Source organism: Lepidochelys olivacea (assembly GCF_965140295.1).
Source record: "Lepidochelys olivacea isolate rLepOli2 genome assembly, chromosome: 24".
In the NCBI taxonomy this organism is placed as follows: Eukaryota; Metazoa; Chordata; order Testudines; family Cheloniidae; genus Lepidochelys; species Lepidochelys olivacea.
In genome coordinates this window covers 11418347-11444698 of record NC_140434.1, presented here as the reverse complement: position 1 = coordinate 11444698, position 26352 = coordinate 11418347, and the positions used below count along the sequence as shown (strand labels likewise).

Genomic DNA, 26352 nt, shown 5'->3' with positions numbered 1-26352 from the left:
TGCAAAGAGTCTGCTGGGTGGCAGGGCATCCCTGCAGCGCCCCGGCTGGGCAGATGCCATGCCCCACCATGGGATCATCAGCAGATGTGGGGTCAGGACTCAGGAGGCCCCTGCAGTGGCTGGTCTGCCAGGCTGTCCTAGGGCCTGTGATGCGGGGAGCCCATGCCTGATGCTCAGCCTGCCAGGTGCGTTTCGGCCTGACCGGCCCTTCGTACAGCACATGGTTGAACAGCTGTGGGGACCGAGCTGAGCCCAGGCCCAGCCCCAAGCCAACAGATAGCACTTGCCACAGGCTGCTTGTCCCTTGCTCCTGGCCCCAGGAGCTCCCACGGGCTGGGCCAGGGAGTGGGCCAAGGGCTTCTTGTGAGGGATGGGCCAAGGGGTCCTATCAGGGGATGGGTGGAGGGCAGAGGCATTTGTAACGGAATAAAGAGAGACTTGCACAGACTTTAGCCCCCATGGGAGTGACAGACCACGCCGGCAGGGGCGACAGGCTCCAATGCCAGGCGAGGGAGCCTCCACCCCATCTGCCAACCCCCTCCCACCCAGCTCTGTAGAGCTCCCTCCCACGTCTCCCCCCGTCACCCCTCAGCCCCACGGAGTGTCCTCCCCCATCTCTCGCTGTCGCCCCACGGAGTGCCCTCCCGCCATCAGTCCCCGGCCCCACACAGCGCCTGCCCCCATCTCCCACCGTCACCTCCTGGCCCTATGGAGTGCCATCACCCCCACCTGGGGCCACGCAGCCTTTCACCTCCAGCGCCCTACTGCTTCCAGCTGCCTTGGCTCAGGAGGGCTGGGGCCTGGGCCTACCTCCGGCTCGTCTCTATTTGGCAGGTGCCCCCCTCCCCTCTGGCCCTAGCTGCTGCAGGCCCTGTGGGCAGAGTGGGGGCAGGCTGACCAGGCTGTGGCCTCCACGCAGCCACAGGGGGTTGGCAACATGAAATCTAGCAAGGCTGCTGCTGTAGTGGCCAGCAGGGCCTGTTGGGGTGATCCCTGGCCAGCACCCAAGTGAGGGGCAGGGCTGTGGTGCAGCCCCTGCGGCGGGGACACGGGCTAGAGCAGGCCCTGGAGCAGCTCCTGGCACGGGCAGGGTTAGCGGAGGCCATGCCCGGCTGCTAGGGCCGGATGGGCTGCACTTCCTCGTTCCCCAGATTTGGCCAGGCTCAGGCAGGTCATTTGACAAGGGAAGTGGTTGGGCCGCGGAGCTCCAGGGCCATGGACCACCCAGCCCTGCCCCATGAACCCCTCCCTCCCCCATGTCGGCTGCCTCCCTCAGCCCTGCCCCATGGACCCCTCCCCCACGCCAGGTGCCTCCCTTTGCCTTCCCCTCCCCAGACCCTTCCCCACAGACTCCCCTGTACCATAGACCCCTCCCAACTCCCCCACCCCTTGAGCCAGCCCCAGGGCAGCACCACAGACCGTCCACCGCTACCCTGCACCATGTGCCTCCCCTGCCCTGCTCTCTCCACACACACCATGGACCCCTCCCATCTCCGCCCTGCCCCATGGTGCTCCCCCAGCCCACCTCCCCCCACCACTCAACCCCCCTTCCCTTGTCACCCCCCCCATACACCTCTGCACCATGAGCTCCACACGGCATCCCTCTGTGTCCCCTCCCGCCCACTACCAACCCCTCCCCAGCATCCCTGCCCCGAAGACCCACTCCTGCCCCACCCACCCCACAATCCTCCCCCAAAACCCCTCTGCCCCACCCCCATACCACAGACTCTTCCCTGCAGTTCCCCCTGCCCCCCCCACACTTCCTTTGCTCCCGCTGCCCTGGGATCCCTCCCCCAACAACTGAGCCAGGACAGGAGCAGCATGAGGGTCCCTAGGGAAAGAGGTGGTTTGGGGTGAATGAACTCAGGCAGCCTTGTCTGTCCCCCCAGCATGCTACCTCCTGTGGGCACTGCCCCCCCTCAGGCAGAGTCCCCATTACATTACCCCACACATAGGGAGCAGGGATTGGCCCAGAGAGCTGGGGGCACCTGCTGGCTCCTTGGGAGCCTGGTCATGCGGCAGGAGCAAGTGGGGCCAGCTCAGGCCCCAGTGCCGCTGTTGCTGGGTTTGTAGCTGCCCCAGAGCTTGCTGCCTGCAAAGACCTCGTGGGCATATGCCTCTCCCCATCCCCAGGGGTGACAAGGGTTGCTTGGCCCTGCTCTGTGCTGCTGCCCAGGATACCCTGGGCAAGGACTCTGCCAGGCACCAGGGGCCAAAGGGCACCCATCACTGTGAGATCAGGGCACTGCTCTCTGGCACATCCCCACTGAGGGTGGGAGCTGCTGTGCCAGCCCAGCCCACAGGCCCCAGGACACGGTGGGCTGGGACCAGGGGCTTGCCCTGGCCGCTGGGACTGGGGACAATCAGTGCCCAGGAGGTGGCACTGGACTGAGACCCAGGGAAGCAATGAGCCTCCTTCATGGGTGAGAGTTGGACTCCACCACCCCCAGCTCCCCAAGCTGCTCCCTGGCAGCAGAGGCTGGACACATCCTCTGGGACAGGACTAGAGTCTCGAGCTGGCAGGGAGAGGGGGCTGTCCCTGCTCCCTCCACTCCCCCCACATAGAGGGGCCTGCTGGCAAGGGCATCAGACAAACTGCTGGACTTCAGCATCTCCCAGGGAGGGGCACAGGGCCTAGAGCATGAGCTGTCTGGGCATCAGTCTCTGGCCCGCCCTAGCACCATGTGCCCTGGGATGCGGGCACCCCCCACATCATTGCCAGCCTGGCTGGGCTGCGGAGGCCGGGCTGGGGGAGCATATAACCAGCCCCAGTGCGCACCACAGCATGAGCGTCCCCAACCCCCTGCAGCTGCCTCAGCAGCTGGGGCCTATTCACAACAGCCACTCCATGGGGCTGCCTGCCCTCAATGCCAGGGTACCAGGGGGGCTTGATGGGGCTGCCTGCCCTCAATGTCAGAGCACTGGGGGGGGGCTCCATGAGGCTGTCCTACCTGTCCTCGATGCCAGGGCACTTGGGGGTGGGGGGGGCGCCTCCATGGGGCTGCCTACCTTCAATGCTAGGGGACAGGGGATGGTCCTTCCCTCAATGCCAGGGCACCAGTTGGCATCTGGGCAGAGCTCAGAGGACATGGTCATAAAAGTCCCCTCTGGCCTTGAATCTAAGGTGATTCCCCCCATCACCACGTATGGTCCTTGTGGGGGCAGTGATAGGAAGGGGGCTGAGTGGGATGGGGTCAGAGAAGAGATGGGTTGAAGAGAAGGGGAGGGCTGTGGGGGGCAGGAGACTGGTGAGCAGGAAGAGGGGGGGCTGGTGTGATTGGCCAGAGGGAAAGGAGTTGGACCCCTCCCTGCCTTGGAAGGGGAGGGAAGCAGTCCAGGCAGTGGAGATAACACCTGTGGTTTTACATGGGCATTTAAGGTTGAATCCTGGCCCCGAAATCCTCCCTGCAAACCGGACAGCAGCTGCCCGCAAAGGCTCGAATTGTGGTCGAAGCTGGGGTTAGCCGCAGGCATTCAGCTCTCGGGCACTGGCAGCATCTGCCTGGAAACACTCCAAGCACCAGCGACTGCAACAGGAAGCCATGAACCCAGTGACTGGGCGCCTGGGCCAGCCCTCCCTGGTCTTAGCCATGGGGCGGGGGCGACAGCAAGGCCTTGGCATGGCTGGGCTGAGCGACAATTGGATTGTGCCAAAGTAATTCTTTTCATTTTTAAAAAGTTTTTTACAACCTCCACTATCGTATTCACCTTTTCCACCTCCCCTCCTTCAGCCCTGCAAATGCACATCAGCCCCCTCTTAACTCAGCCCTGGGCTCCCCTTTACACACCCTCCATCCAGACCCTCAGCGCCCCAGAGTAGCCCTTGGGCCGGCTGCCCACCCTTCGTGCCTGTGACTCTCAAGGCTCAGACCCAAAGCTGGATTCTGGCTGACCCCTAACCTGCCTAGCCAGCTGCTCTCTGCCTCCACAGCAGCAAAGAGTCCTTCAACTTCCCATGCCACAGACAGTCCCCAGCTGGGCTCTTGCTGGGATGCTCAGGGCCCCAAGCCACCATCACAGAGGAGCCAACTCAGCCCCATGCAGTGTGTTCGTAGCATCTAGGGGTCCCACCCCGCTGTACTGGAGGGATGAGTCACCCTGACTCACTTCCTCCTGCGATGGAGCCTGCAGTGATGGCCACAGCCACATTGCTTCCATAGAAATGCCTCCCCCACTCGTGTGGGATCAAACAGCAGGAGAGGGTGGGAGCATGGCAGGGAGGGTGGAGTGGGGCAGCAGGAGGAGTGGAGCAGGAGGTTCCTTCCTTTCCAGCAGAGTGCGAATAGTTGACCCATTGACCCAACCCCCAGACTCAGCCCCCAAGGGAATACATCACGCTGCAGTAGTGATGGGCCACAGGAGAGACCCTCGGGGTTAGCGTCACAAACTAACACGCTCAGCATCACAGTGGCTAACACTGGGTGCCCTGCCACTGAGGGGAATCTTCACTCTGTTACCTGCACAAAATTCTCAGTTACTCACACACTCCAGGACATCCCACCTCTACCTAGTTCCTAGGGCTCAAGATGTAACCCGGTTAATTTAGGCACCCCCCACCCTTACCCCGTTCCTAGGGCTCCAGGCAAAAGGCACCTAACTTTACCCCTCTGTGGGCTCCAGGCTGTACTCCTCTGGGTAAACACCCTTTCCATGCCTGACTAACCTAATTACCTTCTATGACGAGATAACTGGCTCTGTGGATGAGGGGAAAGCAGTGGACATGTTATTCCTTGACTTTAGCAAAGCTTTTGACACTGTCTCCCACAGTATTCTTGCCAGCAAGTTAAAGAAGTATGGGCTGGATGAATGGACTATATGGTGGACAGAAAGCTGGCTAGATCATCGGGATTAACAGGTAGTGATCAATGGTTCCATGTCTAGTTGGCAGCTGGTATCAAGGGGAGTGAAACCATCTTGGGGTTTCCCTGCTCCCTTTCCCTTGGGGATAGGCTTCTTCTCTTCCTGACAGGGGCACCCTCTCTTGAAGTGTCACAGAATCATAGAATATCAGGGTTGGAAGGGGCCTCAGGAGGTCATCTAGTCCAACCCCCTGCTCAAAGCAGGACCAATCCCCAATTAAATCATCCCCACTGCCTACAGGCATAACACTGCCCTGCTTGGGCTTCTAGTCTGATCCTGGGACCTGGCTTCTTGCCCCAGGCTCTCTGGCCCCTGATCACCTCCTGGAGGGTCTTGAGCAAATAATGCTGCTCTTCTGCTAGTTGCCTCAGGCATTCCTGGAAAATCAGTGGCAACAGTGGGTCTGTCTCACCAGGGCCTGAATCGCCCCTTGGTTGCTCTTCAATCCCCTTCAGTGGAAGTGGCAACGCCAAAGTCCATCCCGGGAAGGTACACCTACCTTCTGCCAAAAAGGCCTCTGAACACGGCAGCTCCATCGTTCCTTTAATAGTCTTCCAAACTCCCCTTCTATCAGGGGCAGCTGCCAAACAGTCTGGGTCTCTCACTCTTCCCTCGGGGCAACCAAATGCCTGCATTCTCCAGGGTGCAACTCATCACTCCAGTGCCTCCTGCTGGCTGTCACACAGATTAGCTCTTCTTGCCAGTGCACCCTCTTCTGGTGGTGCCTTGCCACCGTCACTTCTGCTCTGGGACACACGTCACTCCCAGGTCTGCAGCGTCCTCTTCAGTGACACAGCCCTCCAGCCATGTTATACCTGGGTTCCCCGCTTCCGGGTGGGATAGTATCACAGTCCAGCCACTTCCTCAGTGGTGAGTGGGGGAGGGGACCTAGGCCCACCCACTAATCTGGGTCCCGACCCCGGCCCAGGGACCCTGTAGATGGCCACTGCTTTGAGCGCCCCCTCTGACTTCTCCTTGGGAGACTTCCCAGCACCCAAGGGAACTTCTCCCTGGGAGACAGCCCCAGCACCCTCTTTACCCGTGCCTCAGGGCCTCAGCCTGTAGATATCTGCAGCCCACCCGGAGCTGCCTTTAGCTCTCCAGGTCTTTGCCTGTAGCACTGCTCTGTCCCAGATGCTTGCTGCCTTCAGCCTGCAAGGCCTTATTGGAAATCCTGGGAGGTGCGCCCGCCCACGTCTAAAGGCCCCTCCCCCAGACTTGTGGGAGGGACCACTGGACCTGGGAACCAAAGGAAAATGGGGACCAACTAAGGAATAACAGGGTCAGGAGTGAAGGTCACAAGTTCAAAACTAGGGATCCAGAGCGGGACACTGAGCAGAGAACCCCGGACAGCACCCACTGCTCCTCACAGCTGTCTGGGGAGCCAGTGGATGCTGCCCAGAGGAACTCTGCCCAGATGCGTGAGACCAGGGAGGATCAGAAATAGGCCCCATAGTCGCAGAGCACCCCCTCATCTAACATCCTCCTCCTGATGTTGTAGATGGCCACCTTGGCCAGAGCTAGGAGGAGGTTGACAAGGAGGTCTCGCGACTTCATAGGGCCGCGGACAGGGTGTGCAAATGTAAACAGGTGTGGGAAAAAGTGCAGCCAGAACCTCAGCAGAAGGTTCTGGAGGAGCTGGAATAAGGGCTGCAACCTGGTGTATTCTAGATAAGCATACGTCAGGTTCTCCCTTACACCGCAAAAGGGGCAGGCAGCGGAAATGGGGGTGAACCATGCCAGGTACACACCTGTGCTCACGGCTCCATGAAGGAGCTGCCAGCTGATATCCCCAGCAGGCCGTGGGACCAGGGTGGAATTGAGGCTGCCCACCGCTGTTCCTCACCCTCCACAGGTGGTAAGTAGTCCTGCCATTTGGTATCAGGGCGGGACACGAGGGTGAGGAAGTGAGCATCTATAGTTGTTTCCTAGGCACAGTTTGGAAGTGAACCGGCTGCAGGGCGTGCAGCTAGCTCGGATTGTGGTTGGGAGGGGACTGGGAGGGGTCGCAGGACAGTGGCCCGATGAAAAGGTCCGGAGGGCCCGGGTTGAGGGGTGGGCGGGGAGCTCCCTCTTGCAGTAGCTGCTTGAGGAAAACCTGAGAGGTGGGCAACAAGGCTGCCCTCACCTCCTGGAGTATGCGCAGGAGGGGTCAGGAGTATGGAAAGCACCATGCTCTGACCGAGCGCTCAAGGGTCCACCGAGTTCCCCTGTCGTAGTCCAGGTGGTCTCCGATTCTGGTGGTTTCTGCCAGGATCAACTTCTGGTGCACTGAGGGGGACTCCACCACCTGCACACGTAGGTTGGAGTTGTGCAGCAGGGGCTCCGCGAGGAGGTCTGCCCCCTCGGTGGCCTCAATGGACCTGGTCGCCGAGAATAGCTTCTAGGTCTGGAGGAGGTCCTGGTAGAATACCGGCAGCCTGGAGAGGTCTCATGGAAGACCTCTTGGATGGAGATAAGGGAGCTGCCGGTCGTATCGCAGGTGGCAGAGGAAGGCATGTGCCAACATGCTCCACGTCGGACTACCTGCACCATAAAGGAGTCTCTGCAGGGCCTGGAGGCTGAAGACATGGACCTGGTTGCGGAGGCAGACCAGGCCCTGTCCTCCTTCCTCCACGGGAAGACTCAAGACCCCTACAGAGACCCAGTGCAGTCCTGGCCAGAAGAACTCCACAGTTACCCTCTGGAGCCGGGCCCGGATCTCCGGGGCTGGGCCCGGGTGTTGAGCCAGTGCCAGAGCATGGACAGGACTAGTTGGTTCAGTACCAGTGCCCTCCCTCACAGAGAGAGGCCTTGTTGGAAATCCTGGGAGGTGGGTGGGCACAAGCCCACCCAATTCTAAAGGCCCCACCCGCAGCCTAGCTGAAGGGACCACTGGACCCAGGAACCAAATGAAGACGGGGGACACTAAGACATAACAGGGTCAGGAGTGAAGGCCACAGGTTCAAAACTAGGGATCCAGAGAGGGACACTGTGCAGAGAATCCCAGACAGCACCCACTACTCCTCAAACTGTCAAGGGAGCCAGTGGATGCCGCCCAGGGGAACTCTGCCCGGATGCGTGAGACCAGGGAGGATCAGAAATAGGCCCCACAGTCGCAGAGCGCCCCCTCGTCCAGCTTCCTCCTCCTGGTATTGCAGATGGTGACTTTGGACAGAGCCAAGAGGAGGTTGACGAGGAGGTCTCGGGATGCACCATGTCCACCAGCACAGGCCCCAGCCGTAGCGAGATGGCCTTTGCTACTATCTTGTAGTCCATGATGAGGAGCGAGATGGGATGCCAGTTCTGAAGGTCGTGGAGGTCCCCCTTCTTTGGCAGCAGGTGAGCATGGCTCACCTGCACGACAGAGGGAGGACCCCGGTCTTCAAGGACTCAGCCCAAACGGTGATGAGGTCCAGGCCGAGGACATCCCAGAACACACGGTAGAACTCCAAAGCCCGTCCATGCCCAGGGATTTGTTGGTGGGCATGAGATGGAGGGCTTTCAAAAACTCAGCCACAGTGAGAGGCAGCTCCTACCAGTCCCGGTTGTCCGCACTGACTGTCGGGAGTTTGGTCCAGAGCACCCTGCAGGCTTCGGCATTGGTCAGGTCCAGGAAGAAGAGGCTGACATAGAAGGGCCCAGCCCTTCCGCACATCTCCTCCGGACCTGTGAGGAGGGTGCCATCCTCTGCCAAAAGGCAGGTGACGTGCTTTTTCACCCCCCTCCATGGGTGGAGGGGGAGAGGCAGAACAGAGGTTGAGCGTGGGTAGAATTGTCTCTGGGTTTGGTTTTTCAATGCATAGAAATAGAGGAGAGGTTAAGCCTGTTGGGATCCTGGAAGTGGGTGGCAGAAGCCTGCTCACTGCTAAAAGACCTCCCCCAGCCTAACAGGAGGATCCACAAGGTCTGGGATCTCATTTAATTACGGGGGACAACTAAGAAAACCTGAGAGGTGGGCAACAAGGCTGCCCCCACCTCCTGGAGTATGCGCAGGGGGGGTCCTCTTCCTAAGAGGAGCCGGAATTGGGCCTGCAACTTGGTGCACTCCAGATACACGTGTGCCAGGGTCTCCCTCTCTCCACAAAAGGCACAGGTGTCCAGGATGGGGGTGAACCATGCCAAGAACATGCCCGTGCTCACAGCTCCATGGAGGAGCTGCCAACTGATATCCCTGGTGGGCTTAAGGACCAGGGTGGAGTATAGGCTTGCCCACTGGGGTTCCTTACCCTCCAGAGGTGGTAAGAAGTCCCGCCACTTCATGTTGGGGTGGCATGAGGACGTGAAGGGTGTGGAGCACAAGCGTGTACAGATGTTTCCTTGGTGTGGTCCAGAAACGAGCTGGCTGCAAGTTGTGCAGCCAGCTCACAGTGAAGGGGTTGAATGGCCGGGTAGGTCCCCGGGGCACCATCCAGAAGGCCTGGGGTGCAGCGTGGGAGGCACCCTCTCACAGGACTCAGTCGAGGTAGGCCCGAGTAGCAGGTGGTAAAGCGGCCCTCACCTCCTGAAGTACGCGCCAGGGAGTACGAGGGCCAGAGAGCCCCATGCGCTGAGCGAGCATCAGGGGATCCAGCCAGTCTCCTCGGTTGTAGTCCAGGAGGTCTCTGAGTCTGCTGACTTCTGTCAGGACCAGCCTCTGTCGCACTGAGTGGGACTCCGCCACCTGCACACGGAGTTAGGGGTTGTGTAGCAGGGGTTCTGCGAGGAGATCTGCCCCCTTGGTGGCCGCCACGGACCTGGTCACCAAGACCAGTTTCCAGGTCCGGGTGAGGTCCTGGTAGAAGTCTGGCAGGCCGGAGAGGTCAGAAGACCCCTCAGATGGAGATGAAGGAGCTGCCGGTCATATCAGAGCCCTCGGAAGCGGCATAGGAAGGCGTGCACCAACATGCTCCACGCCGGACTACCTGCACCAAAAAAAGAGCCTCTGCAGGACCTGGAGGTGGAAGATGTGGATCTGAGTGCGCAGGCACTTCAGGCCCTGTCCTCCCTTCTCCGGGGCAGGTGGTGGACTCCTGCAGAGACTCAGTGCAGTCCTGGCCAAAGGAACCCCAGAACCAGCCTCTGGATATCAGCCAGGAAACCCGGGGCTGGGACCAGGCTGTTGAGCTGGTGCCAGAGCATGGACAGGACTAGCTGGTTGAGCACCAGTGCCCTCCCTCGAAGGGAGAGACACCAGAGTAGTCCTGTCCATCTCCAGAGCCACTCTGCCAACCTGCCCTCTAAACTGTGCCAGTTCTCTGGTGGAGACGGATGCGTGGCAGAAAGGTAAACACCGACATAGAGCAACAGACCCGCACTCCAACCCATCCCATGGCTTGAAGCGCAGGTGAGAGGGAGCTCGCCTACCACCCATCCGTGACCACCAGGCCAGAACTCTTGACCCAGTTGACCCAGACAGAGGGGGCCGCTGAGTAGATGGCCTGGCAAGCCTCCACCCGCACCAAGTTGCCCAGGTCCTGGACCACGAGGAGCACATAATCAGCGTATGCCGACAGGACCGGGCGCAGCTCCGGCTCCCGAAGCACTAGCCCCGTCAACCTCTGGCAGAGGAGACAGAGGAAGGGCTCAATCGCCAGAGCATAAAGCTGGTCTGACAGCAGACACCCCAGATGCACCCCGTGCCTGAAGCTGATCAGTTAGGTCAGGGTCCAGTTGAGCCTGACCAGACACTCTGCGGAGGCCTACAGCACCTGGAGAAAACCCACGAGCTGGGGCCTGAAGCTGAACACCCGCAGAGTGCCCAGGAGATACCTGTGGTCCACCCTGTCGAACGCCTTCTCCTTATCCAGGGACAGAAGGGTGAACGACAGAACGTCCCTACACCCGAGCTCCAAGAGATCCCAGACCAAGTACAGATTATCAAAGATGGTCCGGTCCAGGATGTAGGTCTAGGTCTGGTTGGGATGCCAGCACGGACCCCAGCCGCAGCGAGATGGCCTTCACTATGACCTTACAGTCCGTGCTGAGGAGTGAGACAGGACGCCGATTCCGAAGGTTGCGGCGGTCCCCCTTGGCAGCAAGGCGAGCATGGCTCACCTGCACGACAGAGGGAGGACCCCACTCTCCAAGGACTTGGCCCAAACGGTGACAAGGTCCGGGCCGAGGACGTCCCAGAACACGTGATAGAACTCCACTGTCAGCCTGTCCATGCCCAGGGATCTGTTGGTGGGCATGAGACAGAGGGCTTTTGACAGCTCAGCCAGAGTGAGAGGCGGCTCCAGCCAATCCCGGTTGCCCGCGCTGACTGTCGGGAGTTTGGTCTAGGGCACCCTGCAGGCTTCGGCATTGGTCACATCCAGGGAGAAAAGGCTGGTGTAGAAGAACCTGGCCCTTCTGTGCAACTCCCTGGGGAGGAGGGATAGCTCAGTGGCTTGAGCCTTGCCCTGCTAAACCCAGGGTTGTGAGTTCAATCCTTGAGGGGGCCATTTAGGGATCTGGGGATTGGTCCTGCTTTGAGCAGGGGCTTGGACTAGATGATCTCCTGAGGTCCCTTTCAACCCTGATATTCTATGATCCATGAGAGGGGTACTGTCCTCTGCCAAAAGGCAGGTGATGTGCTCCCCCCCCCCCCATGGGAAGAGGCGGAACAGAGGTTGAGCGTTGGTAGAATCCTCTCTGCATTTGCTTTTTCAGTGCATGGAAATAGTGGGGAGGTTAAGGCTGAGCCCAGACCTCGATCCTGCCTTCCCAGAGTTGTGTGTCTGTGGATTGTAGCCGGACCCCTGCCTGCGGGCGGTGGAAAGCTACAATATTCTCAGGGGTGTGTCAGGAACTGACGGTTACAGCCTGGACTTCGGGGGTTCCCATCAGACAGACACAGGGGGCTTCCCGCTACACGCAGGAGGAAGCGGCCTCCCTGAACTCAACGCCCTGCTCCCCTGAAGGTGCCGCAGGGGTGAGGGCGGCTGGGCTCGACCCAGGCTAGGGGAGCTAAAGGCAGGTTCGAAGCGGGTAGCTCTCCCGTGGGGCCCGGCAGAACCCAGGCGGCTCCAGCCCTGGAGAACGCCCAGCACCACCGCACCCCCCCTTAGTGCGAGGCGGGGCTGGGCCCTCCTGGCCCTTTAAGTCCCTTCCCCCGGCACCGCCCCTCTCCCAGGACGCTGACATCAGCCCTCAAATAGCCGCGCGGGCTGGGTGCGGCCCTATCCCATCGCTCTAGCTCCAGACTGCCGCCAGCAGGTCAGAGCCACGCCGGGGCTGGGTGGGGAGCCCCTAGCTGCGGGCGCCGGGCCGGGCGCGGGGGTGGGGACACCCGAGCTTGTCTCACGCTTGGGGGCGAGCGCGGGGCCCCTTAGGGCCGGGGGCTGCTGTAGGTGCTGCGCTCCTGGCAGCTCCCCGCGGTTGCTCCGGCTCAGGACCTGGGGAGCTCCCGACGTCTCGTCCCGGGGTGTGGGGCTGTTCCCGGTGCCGGGCCGCGCAGCGGGGCCAGGTGCGCTGCCTGCCACCCGTGTGCCGCGGGCGTTAAGCTGCGGGCCCGCGGGCTGATTGAGCGGTCACGGCCTCGGCCCCGGCGCAGGCTTCCCACGTGTCAGAACAGCAGCTAGCCCCGGGGCTGAGCCCCTGGCTTGGTGTGGCTGGGGCCCCTAAGCTCGGCCGGTCCAGTGGGTGGGTTCTTAAAGGTGGTGGCTTTGCTCGGTGCTGCTGCCAGCGAAGGCTGCCCCAGGACCCCCTGTTTGCAGGCCCTGGGGGAGAGGGTGCTGTGGCCTGGGCTGTTAAATCTGCCGTGGCTGGAGTGCGTGAACCAGTGGGTCCCCAGAGGGGAGCTGGGTCGGGGTGGTAGCTGCTTCGCCCTCTCGGGGGTGGTCGCTGGCGAAGGCACTCTGGCGCTGTGGGGAAAGTCTGGGTCTCTAGGGCAGAAACTGCTGTCTCATCGGGGATCATGACCCCTTCGCCGCCGGCTGGAGCTAGCAGCCTGTTGCTACAACAAACTTCTTATAAATCGGGGAACTTCTGCGAACTGGCTCCTTGTGCTGCTGCTCCTGGCTTCAGGCCTGCTCTCCTCCCCCTGCCTTGCGCTCCCCAGCTTGGCAAGCAGCACAGCGGTTACAAAGGCCGGTGAGGGGCTGACGACTTCATGCTCAAAACAGTCTCCTGGCCTGGGCCCTCTTTTCTCTCCAGAAAAGGAAAAATTAGCAGTGCTTCTGGGTCTGACCCAATTCCCTGGATGCTGGTTGGTTTCCAGGACTCTGCTTCTAAAATGGCTGTGAGCAGTGGAGATGTATGAAACCTTTGCCCTCCCCTGAGGGACTGGCCACTTGGAACAGCCACAACTGGTCCCTCAAGCAGGCTAATGCTGCTTTGACCCAGAGTGCAAATAATGGGTGAGCTCTCCAGCTCCTAAGTCCCTTCCCCCCTGCCGTGGCTGGTCAGGGTGTGGTGGTGCCTGGCATCCACCCAGTAGCATGCTGTTGGGCAGTGCCGTGTGAAGTGGCTGCACTTCATCCATAGCCTCCAGGTTGCTTTTCTCAGACTGTGGTGTGAAAATCCCTCATTCAAAAGCGGGGGCAGCCCCTGATGCAAGGCAAGGAAGGCCTGGTCTAACACAGTAGTTCTCAAGTAGGGATCCCTGTACCCCTGAGGGCACACAGAGGTCTTCCAGGGGGTACATCCATTCATCTAGATATTTGCCTAGTGTTATAACAGGCTACACAAAAAGCACTAGCGAAGTCCATGCAAACTAAAATTTCATACAGACACTGACTTGCTTATACTGCTTCACATACTATGCACTGAAATGGAAGTATAACTGTATTCCAGTTGAATTATTTTATAATCTGGTAAAAATGAGGTCAGCAATTTTGTAGTAATAGTGTGGCTGTGGCACTTGTGATGTCTGGTTTTGTAAGCAAGTAGTTTTTAAAGGAGGTGAAGCTTGCGGAATGCAAACAAATCAAACTCCTGAAAGTAGAGGACAGTAGCCTGGAAAGGCTGAGAACCAGTGGTCTAGCTCTAGCAGACTGTTTGTGTCAATGTAGCTGTTCTGGCTAGGGCGGGGCTCTGCAGTAGCTAAGTCAGCTGTCCTCTAGTGTGGATGCTGCGCTGCTGGTTTGGAGGTGCCTCCCCTGCTGGCATAGCTGGTCGTGTATGATCAGGCTGCAGCTGTGGCTTTTTACCAGTATAACAGCAGCCACTGGAGTGGTACAGTGGATGTGGTTCCAGTGCTGTGTAGACCACTCTTGTGGAATGGCCTCCTGAGCCAATGAAGTTCCTGTGGAATTGGACTGGTCCTAACATGGGGAGTGTTTGCTGGCTCCTGTGTTTGTCCTTCTCCAGAACTCTGTGCAGGGCCCTGGGGGCAGGGAGAAGATATTGCAGGTAACTGGGATGAATGGGAGTTAGATCCATCACTTTGGCCCGTTATTGGCACCTCTTGTGGGACAGCAGCAAATCCAGATGGGTTCTTGGGAGCAGGCTGGGCTCTCCTGTCCCAGGCTGCCTGATGGCTAGGAACATGTAACAGTCCTGCCTTCAGCATGGCTAACACAGGGAAAAGGCCTTGTCCAGCTCCCAGTTTGGCAAGCTTCAATGTCGATGTACAGCAGGCCTGGATTTGGGAGGGTGGCAGCATGTCCCGGGGCAGCAGATTAGCAACCTGTGCTCTTGGGCAGGAATGTTTAATGGGAATCTGTTCACAGCTGAATTGAGGGCCTCCATGAAGTGAAACTGCCCCATAAAACAGCAGCTGCGGTTCATGTGAATCAACCTGCTGCAAGCTGGCACCTCTCCGGGGCAGGCAGAGCGGGCAGTTTTATTCCCAGCAGCTGGAGCCTCTGAATGGTGGAGATAGGCGGGTTGGGGGGGTGGGGAATGTGCCTTCTAAAGTTTCATGAGATGCTGATCTGGCTCATGCATTCTGATTTCATCAAATCCTCCTCTGCCCCCAGGGTGCTCAGTTCTGGGAACTGCAGGTTAGAATGGCTGGGGCCTGCCCTGACTAGGGTCCCAGAACTCTCCTGGGTGGAGGTACTAATCCTGGGTGGCCCAGCTCTGAGCAGGGAGAATCTGCAGTTCTGAGGGGGGGCCAGAGAGACTATCCACCCCCCCCCCCACCCAGTAAGCCCTTCTGCCTCCCACACTAGCCCATCTACGCCCCCCCCCCCCCAAGCCAGCAGGCTCCAAAGAGCTGACCTGAAAGCCAAGAGAGCTGCGTAGCTCTTAGGCAGCATCTGCATGGCTGAGTCTCCTTGTGGCTTGCCTGCTTGGGGTGCTGCAGGCCCTCCTCCCAGCTGGAGCCAGGGTCAGTGCCCTCAAGAACATTGGCTGCAAGTGAGTGGATGTGGGGGTAGCAGGAGGAGGGGTGAGTAGGGTGGGGCCTTTCCTTCCTCATGGACCCCCATGGGGGTCATGGCCTCCCCACACCTTGGCAGTCTCAACAGCTGAAGCTGCAGGCTCTGTTGGCGCCTCTTAGGGTTACTACCTTTGAAATGCAAAAATATCACCACCCCCCAAGTAAGGTGGCTGCACCCCCAACCGCAAGGCAACCCCCTCCCTTCAACAGCCACTTATCTATAAGTGTTCTTTCTCTCGATACTATAAGATCGAGAACATCAATTTCTTAGTCCTTGGCAGACAGGAGGGGTGGCTGCAATTTCAATTTTAGTCTCTAAGGTGCCACAAGAACTCCCTGTTGTTTTAGACCCACACTTAATTTAAAAAAAAAAAAGGCAGCAGATTAAATTATTTTTCTGGCAAAACCGGCCAGGCTGGTCCTGCACCAGCCAGGTGGTAACCCTAGCTCCTCCCCCAGGGCTCTTGTGGGTGGGGGGGTGACACAGGCCAAAACAGAGCTGGTCCAAACTCCTGGGGAGGAGAGGGGGTGGCTCAGCAGCCCGGCTATTTGCCCAAGAGCCCAGCATGGGGCTTGTACCTTCTTGCTGGCTTGCTCCACTCCTTGGCAGCTCTTAGCCAGAGCCCTTCATGTGGGGTGTCTGCCCAGACACATGCCTCATGGAGCCCTGTGCTCTAGTGTGCCCACATGAACATGCTGCCCTCCTGCGACCCTAGTATAGCAGGGACCCTGCACTTCTGGTGCCTTTGGGTCTGTGGCTGGCTTGTGTTCTGTCCCCATGGCAACATCCCCAGGGGACCTGCCCACACTTCCAGGGGGCTTCCTGTCTGTGGGGATTTCAGCAGCAGCAACTTGCCCTCCCTGCTCAGATGTGTGGGGGGGCTCAGTTCCCCTGAGGGCTTATCGCTTCCTGGCCACCTGGCTGCTTTCCGCTCAGTAGCATCCGCCCCCAGGGCTGGCTCTTGTCTTCCAGCGCTGCCCCCCCAAGCGCTCATGTCTCCTGCAGATGCTGTCTGTGGCAGGAAATCAGCCCTGTCTCCACCAATTCCTTGGCCTGGAGCCCAGTGCTACTAATGCTCCTGGGGAGCTGCTTTTCACAGCTGCTTCAGGCTGGGCCTGACGGGTGCCCTCTCTGCAACCACGCTCCAGAAGCTCAGCTACCTATTCTGTAGCTTCCCAGATAGGGCCACTGACCTGGGCAGGGGCCATTCCAATCCCCCTTCATGCCTTTTCTGTGGCCTGTCCTCTCTGAGAACCCTTGCCAGGGGCCTCTGGCTCAGCACCAGAGTCTGTCCCACTAATCTTGTGGGAAGTGGGGTGCTCTCCCTCCCTCAGCCCTCTTGCTGCTGTCTGAGCCCAGTGCAGGCTGTGCCCCACTTGATGTTGCTCTAACTCTGCAAAGCTGCACTCCTGCTGGTGAGCTGCAGTGGAAGTGGGATCTGACTTTTTGGCCACCCCCGCCCCATCTGCCAAGGACTGATCCAAGGTTTGGCATGGGGGTGGGGGCTCTGGGGACAGCCCTCTTCAATCAGCTTCTTAAAGTTCCTGCAGGTCCCACTTGGGGGCAGGTGGAAGCACAAATAAGTGAGTGAGGGAATGTCTGTACCCAGATCATGTAAATGATGGAAACAAATCTCCAGCCAGCTTGTGGGTTCTAGCAGTGGCTGCTCACTTACTGCCTGGATGGGACAGGTGCTATCTCCTCTGCCCATGTTCCCAATGAAGGGTGTGGCATAGCATGCTGACTTGGCAGCAGCTGGTCCTGTCCCATTGTTCAGTGTGTCCCATTTGCTGCCCATGTCCAGACTGTGAGAGAACAATGGGCCAGCGTAGCCAGATGCTCTCCAGACAACAAGATCCTGCTGGGACCCAATTTAAAGCAACGTTCTCCTAGATTTCAAGACCAGAAGAGACTGTTGTGATCATCCACTCTGAATGACTGCTTAGCACAGGCCAGAGCCTGCCAGCTGAGCTCAATGTAAAATCTCCATGCGATGCAGAATCCCCACATCCCTTGCCAATCTACTTAGTGGCTAATTACCTTCACTTAATCTGCTGTTGCTTTTTGGTTAGCACTTCGCTGATTTCAGTTTCAAGTCATTGGCTGATGTTGCTCATCTGGCTGGTTAGATCTTTGGGTACAGGATATTGCCTCTGTGTAGGTGTCTGAGCACTTTGTGAAGCTAAATACAATAAAAGCTTTGTTATCTGGCATATTGGGGGGGGGGGAATGAGGGGTGCTGGTTAGTCAAAAATTCTGGTTAATTAAGAATTATACTTGCCAAGGGAGGGGGTTTGGGTTTGGGAGGGGGTTGGGGTGCAGGAGCGGGTAGGGGGTGTAGGTCATGTACAGAGGTAGTGCCCCCTTTCATCCTGCTTACAGACAGGAGAGTCATTGTCCCATGTACAGCTTGGGAGTACATGCTCAGGAAGGGAGCATGGTGAATAACCAAGTCCCTGCTCACTGCTTGCCAGCCAGCTGCCCAGCCTGCAAGGACACTATATCCTCTGGTCCTAGAGATGACCATGCACTTGGCTGTGTGGCTGAGGCAGCCCTGCTCTCACCCCATCTATAGTAGACGGGTGGGCATGCTCACATGGCTGTGATGGCTCACAGGTAGCAACTGTTCTGGGAAATGAAGTGATGTAGGTTTTCTTCTTCCCTGACATGCTGGGACAAAGCTGTGTTGTGCCGTCAGCTCTCAACACCTGGCAGGATGAACTGGAGAATTGGTGACACCAGCTCCTCTCCTGGCTCAGGTCCAGTTTATGACCAAGTGCTGGCCTGGCATGCGCCAAACAGACTTAACCCATACTGTAGGGAAACCAAACCCTGCCTTCTGAGCCCATTTCTACTTAAAGCATCCATCTAGGGGCTGGACTGGGCAGAGTTCCCACATGCCCTGGACTGTCCTGAGCTTGAGAATGTGAAACTAATGGGGAGGGGGGGTGCAGAAGTTAAATCCAGCTCAGTGAGTCAATGATGAGCAGTGAGTCAGGCAGCATCTGGCCTCCCGTTAACTGGCCCCTTCATGGTTCAGCAAGCATGTGCCTGAAAGGAGCTAGATCTGTATAAGTGCTGAAGAGGTGCTGGCTTCCCAGAAACACTGCCTGACCGTCTAACCTGCATGGTGCAAGTGTGGGTGTGAGATGCTCTCTGCAGAGCTGATCTGGTAGGGAAGGTCTGTTCCCAGCCTTGGCGATGGCAGGGAGTCGCCTCCTAGCAGCGCTGCCCTGGTCTCTTTCCCCACCCCCACAGGAGCTGTACACTTGCACTCCTGGACTGTGTGCCACAGAGGAGTGTAGTGAACACCAGGTTGTAGTTGAACCCATGCAGCACCTTTCCCCCCAGTAGCAGTGACTGCCTGGAGCCTGGCTAGGGTTGACCTGGGAGGATGATCATGGCTCTGGCCATCCTGAGTGGACTGGCTGCTGTTGCCCCCTGAACAGGCTGGGATCCAGGGATGAGATAGCCCACTCCTTGACTTGAGTGCTGCTGGCTGGGAGACTTGCCTAGAGAGCTGGGCTCCCTGCATGGGGGGGACACAACCCACCAAAGTGCAGCCTGAGGAGCTTCTGGAACATGCTGAGACAGGACTTGCCCCCATCTGTTTCCCACTGCCTGGGTGGTTCTGGCCAGCTACACTGAACTGGAAGGAGCTGCCTGCAGCACAGAGGGCTGGGAGTTGGCATGTGGCTGGGAGGGGCTGGAGCCCTCAGGGCTGACTCCTTTGTGTGACTGGGTCCTAGCTGGGTGTGTCTGCACCCCCTCAGACTGGCTCTCCTGCCTCAGATCTGCCTGCTTTGCAGAGGTGGCGTGCAGACCCAGAGCAGCAATTCCACAGCTGCTGAGCTGGATCTTCCCCTTCCCTGCCTCACTCCAACCTGTCAGCCATGCAGGCACCTTGCTGGGGACAGATGGTCTCTACCTCAGTAACACTGGCTCGGTGCTTGTGGAGGGCAGCCACTGGTGCAGGGGTGAGCAGTGGCTGTGGCTGGGGTTTTGGGGACTGCTGAGGACAGGCAGGCAGGGACCATCGATGAGGAGGGTTGGTAAGGCTGCTGCTGGGGGAAAAAAGCCAGCAGGACAGAGGGTTCCTACTGCAGTTCTTTCTCAGACAAGCTTTGGGGATGGCTCAAACCTTCCCCTGTGCCCAGCAAGCTGGGTGAGCTCTCAAGGGAGCTGTAGTGCGACCCAACAGCCACAGGCCTGGTGGGATCTGTGGTGCTGGGGGTTCTGGAGATAACCAGCTCCTCCCCTCACCCCCACCCCAAATGCTCAAGTACCTCTGGAAGGAGCATTTCAGGCCACTTTAGCAAAGGCTCAGGCTACTGGCTCAGGCCTCTTTCCCTAGGCATCTGCAGCCTGGGTGGGGGTAGAGTGCCTAGCCTTCCAGCTCTGGAATAGCACCCCTCCCTCCTGTGTGTGCCTGGGAACCACATTCCCATCTGGCACAGCCCCTGGGTCCCAGCCTTTTGGGGTGGGAGCCCCTGCCTGGATGGGTGCATGTGCCATTGTGTCTAGAAGAGCTCTCCCCTCTTACCCCTCCCTTGCCATATTGGCACCAGGCTGGGTGCGGGAGGGCCTGCTTCCTGCCACAGGAACGGTGCCCAGAGCTGCAGCGTCCCTGGCTTGTGGCATCCTTGCCCCTTCCTCTCAGCTGCCAGAGCCATGCATGCCCTGAACATCCAGCATAGGCTAGGTCTCAGTGACACTGAGGGATCTGGAGGGAGCCAAACTACTGACAATCTCCAGACATGATTAAATCGCCAAGTTGCTCAATAGCAATTGTCCCTGAATGGGAGTGATTCACCCCTCCTCTCCCCTGCTTGCCTCTGGGCCCCAGAGCCATTTCACAACCCTGGTAAACATTTCAGGGGAGGGGTGGGGTGCTGGGTCCACTGGGCTCTTGCAAGGTCAGCTCCATAGTGATGGGTGGGGTGGGGAGCCAGCCTGCTGGGTGCCCATGTGCATCTGGGTTGTGCTGTCCCCTTGTTCGGCCAGCTGAGGGTCAGGATTATAAGGAGCTCCCCCTGACTGAGCTGCTCGGGGAAGTGGTGCGGTCAGGGAGGATTGGGGCTCTATAAATAAGGGGAATCTCCGGAAAGGTCTCACTCCCATCTGGCACCAGGGCAGGGACCAGCAAATGCTGATTATTTCCTTCCCAGCCTTCCCTTGGAGCCTCTCCCTTCAGAATGGCTGCAGGAGCTGAAATACCCACCCCCCACACCACTTCCTGCTCCTAGGGGTGGTGCCTGTGAGTGGGGCTGCCATGGACACTGGTTGGGGGTGGGGTAGGGGTTGCTTGGGTAGGAAGTTCCCTGCAATGGTGATAAGTTGCTGTCCAGGAAGTGCTGATGCAGCATCATGGTGGGGGCTGTTGACTTAGGCCTGCCTTGGGGCTGGCTGGCCTGCAGGATCATTTATTGGGGCTTGTCTGTTCAGATCCCAGCCGGAGGCAGTTCCTGGTTAGTCTAGAGGGTGGTGGCTGTCATCCTGCCCACTGTGTCCAGCATGGGCCAAAAATCCCTGCAAGGACAGGCCTTGCTGGTGCCTGTGTGCCCTCCCTCTCCCCATGACTCTGCTAGAACTGTCCTGCAGGCATGGATGGGTACCCAGGCTTGGCACATCAAATGCTGCTGCTTGCTCCCTCCAGGAGCCACAGCAGAACTGCTCACGTTCACAAGCCCTGCAGGGGCCTGCCATGGCAGCACTGGTCAGAGCTCCTCTGGCCCAGCACTGCCAGCTGCCCTCCCTACAGTCTAGCCTTCTCTGCAGCTCCTGGGCATGGCCCCCCTCTGCCTCCATCTTGCCCATGTGCTGCGGATGTCTTCAACACAGGACCCAGACCAGCAGCTGCTCCATGTGCAGCCTGCACCTGGGGTAGAGCTTGCAGCTTTTGCTCCCATGTTGTGAGGCAGGAATCCCAAGTCTCTCCCAGCCAGGAGAGCCCTTGGCTGAGTGCAGCATTGTTGTATGGCACCCTGTGCAGTCTCGCTCTCTCCAGCGCCTGTCACTGCCTTGCCAAGCAACATTCCCATGCTGCAGGTGGTGGGGTGACGCTGGCAGCCCTTACAGAGGTGATGAGGTCTCCTGGCTGAGAACTCCAGCCTAGGCCTCACCCAGAGGTGCAAGCATGATTCAGCAGTGGTGGGAGGTGGAGCAATGGGGTGGATTGTATCAGAGTTGCAGCTCCTTCATCCCTCTTCTTCCTGGAAAGCCTGGTCCCATCTGAGACCCCGGCCTGCCACCAGCTGGCCTGGGCAGGGGGAGCAGAACAAGTGGGATTGAGATGACCATCCCAGCAAGTGGGGAGGGGTGTGGCACCTATCCCCTTACATGGGGTGTGAGCTGAAGAGCCAGCCAAGGGCTGGACTGGCAGCCCGAGCCAGTGCCTCTGGCCTGGCTGCATCTGTCCTGGAGCCCTAGTTTCCCCCTAAGGCTCCATGTAGCAGCCTGTGGGGCTGGGCAGCTCCCCTGCAGAACAGCTGCTGGGCTCCTCAGGCAGCTTGGGGCTGAGCCGAGGCTCTGGCACGTCCTGCTTGGCCCCAGCACAGAGCTGCATTCCAGAGATTAGGGCTGGAATGTGCCTGGCCAGCAGGGCTGTTGACTTTCCTGATACAGCACCCAGTGTATAGGATGGGTGGGAGAGACGGGCTCTCGGACAGGCACTTTCCCACCGTCTGGAGAGACCTTGGTCCGGGCTGCAGCCAAAGCAGCAGCCACTTCTTTTACAATCCTGACCCACCATGTTTTTGTCTCCTCTCCTGCCCTGACCTTGCGGAGTGGGCTTTGGCCCAGGAGGTGTTTTTTTTTTTTTGGGTGGGTGGAGGGAGGGGCTGAATCTGAATGATGCTCTGCTGGGCCCAGTGCAGAGGTGCCCCGATCAGTGCTGACCCTACAGCACCCCAAAAGCTGAAGGGATCAAGTCTTGGAATAGCAGAAGCAGGAACTGGGTGTAGGGAGAGGGAAGCTGTATCTGGAGCCCATCCCTGCCACACAGTAGGCAAGGTCTGGCTGATGGATGCTGCTGTCATGGCTCAGACTGCAGAGGGTGCCTCACTCAGCTGCCCTGTCTGTGTTGGCCCTGCAGACACTGCATCTTTGCCATGGCAAACAGGGGACCAGCCTACGGACTCAGCTGGGAGGTTCAGCAGAGGATCGACAAGCAGTACGACCCAGAGCTGGAGCAGATCCTCACCCAGTGGATCCTGGCACAGTGTGGGGGCATCCAGCCACCTGAGCCCGGGAAAGAGAAATTCCAGGAGTGGCTGAAAGATGGCACAGTGAGTATCACTGGGGCAGAAGGATCTCCCTGTGTGCCCCAGCAGCTTGGGCTTTCTTGCATGAGCTGCGACATCCCTTCCCCTCCAGGGAGCTGGAGCCCCAGGCAATTCCCCCTCCTTGATGGGGCAGTGAGATACAAGCATCCTCCAGGGTCTCTGTGCGGGGGCAGCACAGTTCCATAGACCAGGGGCACCTGGTCCTCCCTGCTGCCCCTTGAGCCTCCCCTAGCAGGGCTGGAGCACGCCAGGGCACACACTGGCTGTGCTGAGCTAACAAGGGTGGACTCTGCCCTGAAGTAACCCCCACAGATGGTCCTGTCCCCAGATACAGGGTGCTGTGGAGACTGCTACAGAGACCTGCCCAGCACACTGGCTGAGTCCTGGGTTTATCCTTGTTCTTCCTGCCCAGGTGCTCGGCAAACTCATCAACAGCCTCTACCCAAAGGGCCAGGGGCCGGTTGCCAACACAGAGCCTTCAAACAAGGCCTTCAAACAAATGGAACAGATCTCCCAGTTCCTGCGGGCTGCTGAGCAGTATGGCATTGCACCCACTGACATCTTCCAGACTGTGGACCTCTGGGAAGGTAGGGAGAGCGGGGGTGGCCTGGCACATAACTGCCCTGGCTTATGTGGGAGGCTTAACCCCTAGCATGGGGATGAGCAGGGAACCCCTGAGTTAGAAACTCCACATGAGCAGCCTGCCCTAGATCCAGCCCTTGTGCTGTGCAGAAATCCAAACTCTTCCCCTTCATGGGGTCTGGCTTCATCAGCAGAAAGCTGCCTCCCCAGGCTCTGCTTGTCCTGGGGATCCTCCTCAGGGTGACTCAGCCCATACCCTAGATCTTCTCCTGCCTCCCTTGTATCTGGGTGACACTGGGTCTCCTGCCTTCATGAGTTAGCAGAGCCCATTTGACCCTTTCCCAGCAGGCTCCACACCTGCTGGGTCAGCAGATGCTTCTGGCACATCCAAAGGCTGTGCTTGGACCCAGGAGAATCTGTCTGGGGATGGTATTGTCACCATTCTCTGGAATGGCTGCTTATCCTGAACCCTGGCCAGGGCTCTGTACATGGGCCAGAGAGCTTGGGGGTGAACTTAGATGAGCAGCAGGCCCCACTGGCAGGGTTGGGTAACTGACCCCATCCAAGTGCTGCCTGGGCTCACTGCAGAGGCTGGGCTCTGTGCTGAATGCACCTAGGTCAAATCACAGCACATCACTCATGGGCTCTCTGCCCTGCCAGGAAAGAACATGGCCTGTGTGCAGAGGACCCTGATGAACCTGGGGGGCTTGGCTGTCACAAAGCAAGATGGGTTGTTCGTTGGAGATCCCAACTGGTTCCCCAAGTAAGTGGCTCTTGAACTTCTGAGAGTAACAGAAAACCAGCCCCTCAGAACAGGGTGGGGGGTGTCAGGCCAAGTGGGTGTGGCCCAGCCCTGGGTGCAGTAAGGTTTGGGGCTCCCGGTCTCTAGCTGATCTTGGAGCCACTGGAAGTAGATTCCACTCTCCAGTCAGGGAGTAGAGCTGGGCAGCCTTGCTGTGCAGGAGCCACCTCTTCCAGCAGGAGGGCTAGAAGTGGTGCAAGCACCTGCCAGTGTTCTTGCCCCCTCTCGCCCAGCCTGCAGGAGGGACTCTGGGGCTCAGTCTGACTGGCTTGGGGACTTGGCTACATGGAAGCAAAGTGATTTGGGTCTCAGTCCCTCTACAGAGGAACGGGGTGTTGGCTCATACAGCCTGACTGTCCTGGAAGGCCCTGTAGTGTAGCCAATACAACAAAGGCATAGTTGCTGCTCCTCTTCAGCATGCACTTTTGCCTAGCCATTAGGTGCCACCCAGGTGTTCTCCCTGTGACCCCTCTGGTCTGACTCATGTTCTCCTCACCCCCAGGAAATCCCAGGAGAACCGCCGTGACTTCTCTAAAGACAAGCTGAAGGAGGGTCAGAACGTGATTGGGCTGCAGATGGGCACCAACCGGGGCGCATCACAAGCGGGCATGACAGGCTATGGGATGCCACGCCAGATCCTCTGATCAGCCCAGCATGGCAGCACTCCCTCTCCACTATCTTCCCCCCCACCCCACCCCCAGGGTTTAATATATTCATCTACAGTCTAGAAAATTGGGGAGTGGTGCCTTGAACACCCCCCACAAACCACCACAGTGAAATGGGCCAGGGCCTCATGCCCTGACAGTCTGTATTCAGAGCTCCCTATCCCAGCACCATGAACTCCCTCCCCCAGCTGTCTTACACCCTAGTTCTGTAGGGACCAAACAAATTTCCATATTTGACCAAATGACTGTCTAGACTGACATTGGGACCACTCAAGGCTGCCCCCTCCCACCCTGCCATCAAAGCAAAGTGCCAAAGCTATGGCTGCTAGCCAGATCTCTCCTCCCTCGGGCTTGGGGCTCTGCCTGAAGCAGCAAACCCACTTCTTGCATTCCAGGTACCCAGGCCAGTGGCTCTTGCTGATCTGTCAATAGTCTTAGGACCAAAAATCTCCCTTGCAGGGCTCCGTGCACCTGTTCAGCTGTAAGACCTGCTAGCAACTGTCTTGTCTCTAATCCCGCACGTGTGCTGCAGAGCAGTCTGTATTGTCTCCGAGTAACTCACCTGTGCTAGTAACAAAACATGTAACCTGATGTCCCAGGCTCCCGTAGCTGGGATGGAGGCAGAACGCTGCCCAGCTCAGGCTGTGAAGAAAGGGCTGCAATACCTTGCCCTGGGGCTTGGGACAGGGCATTGTCAGCCAGCTGGTCCAGGTCCTCCCTCTGGGTTAGGAGCAGCTGTGTGCTGTGCTCTCCCGGGTGGAGGAGCTAGGAAGTGCATTGCATCTGTGACACTGGGGCTAGCTCCAACACCAGCAGGCCCCATTGCTCCTGGCTGACTTGTGGCTTGACGCTAACCCTAGCTGGTCCAGCAGTGCTGCATGCCCAGCTCAGCAGCTAGGCTGTAGCTGTCACCTGTGCTCTGATCACTCTGACTGGAATGTATCGCTGAGGTCACCATTCAGAATAAAGGTCACCCAAATCTTGTTTATATCCCTGAGTCCTTGTGTGTGATGGGGAAGCCTAGCACAAAGCAGGGTGGGGGTGGAGGGGTGGCACTAGGGTCTGAGCAGCTCATGCAGGATTGGCTTAGCTTCCAATTCTCAGACACTGTTGGGGCAGCAAAGAGTGAAATGACAGGGCAAGCAAACGGCCACCTCTGCACAGCCTGCAGGAAAGGGGAGCACAAGAAGGGTTAGTGCCAGGACTCTGCTCAGGCTCGGGTCCTTCTGTGCTGGAGGGAGCATGAGTTGGTGGAGACCAGCTGGCTGCTCCTATTGGCCCAGCTTCCTCTGTCTAGGACACAAGAGGCCCCCTGAAAGGGAGTGAGGCTAGACTTTCACTGGTGGGAGCAGCCTGCTGGCATTAGGCCCTTACCCCAGCTGGGCCTCCGTTCCTGTATTGAGGAGCAATCCACAAAGGATCAGGCATGTCCATGCAGAACAGCCTGTGCCTTCAAGCAGCTGGACCAAGTGGGTAGGGTGGGAGGGGCACTCTGCCTTGGCTGTGCCATGGCCTGTGATCTCTAAGAGGATGAAATGGGCAAAAGGGGGAGATGGGGGTAATTACCTGGGCATGCTGTAGGGGCTGCAAGCAGCAGCCTGCTGCCCAGCCACTGTTACAGTAATGGCCAGGCAGCAGCAAGCTGAGCATGGTGTGTGTGGCTCACCCCCTCCCAGGACTCTGGGGGGGGGTATTCCAAAACCAGGGCCCCTGGTTTTGGAAGCCCCTATTGGGCCCCTGGATAATGGGGCAGCACCTGCCAGGAGTCACCCTCACCTCAGCCTGCTGAGTCCCTTGGTGACTGTAGGCTCCCTGAAGTGGCAGGATGCTCTTGGTTGTAGAATGGGTGTCTGGGTGGAGTCCTGACCTCTCATGGGCTGTTCATCTGGGTG

At 58.7% G+C, this 26352-nt stretch overlaps 1 protein-coding gene across 2 annotated transcripts; it reads left to right on the top strand.

The window, feature by feature from the left end:
- Positions 1 to 51: 51 nt before the first annotated feature.
- On the top strand, positions 52 to 25448 carry TAGLN2 (transgelin 2). Of its 2 annotated transcripts, none has more exons than XM_084613175.1 (5): positions 52 to 185; positions 22222 to 22414; positions 22824 to 22998; positions 23654 to 23756; positions 24298 to 25448. In XM_084613175.1, exons 1-5 carry the CDS (start codon positions 163 to 165, stop codon positions 24437 to 24439), a joined length of 636 nt encoding a protein of 211 aa, XP_084469301.1. In that variant the 5' UTR covers positions 52 to 162; the 3' UTR covers positions 24440 to 25448. The 2 variants fall into 2 exon arrangements, with proteins under 2 accessions (XP_084469301.1, XP_084469302.1); XM_084613176.1 differs by lacking the exon at positions 52 to 185 and adding an exon at positions 11887 to 12018.
- The last annotated feature ends 904 nt before the right edge of the window (positions 25449 to 26352 follow it).

Excerpts from the sequence above, each read along its gene's own strand:
- TAGLN2 (XM_084613175.1), top strand. The coding sequence starts at position 163 with ATGCCTGATGCTCAGCCTGCCAG. Across the intron at positions 22,999-23,653 it reads GACTGTGGACCTCTGGGAAG|GAAAGAACATGGCCTGTGTG; the intron begins GTAGGGAGAGCG and ends CTGCCCTGCCAG. Across the intron at positions 23,757-24,297 it reads GATCCCAACTGGTTCCCCAA|GAAATCCCAGGAGAACCGCC; the intron begins GTAAGTGGCTCT and ends CCTCACCCCCAG.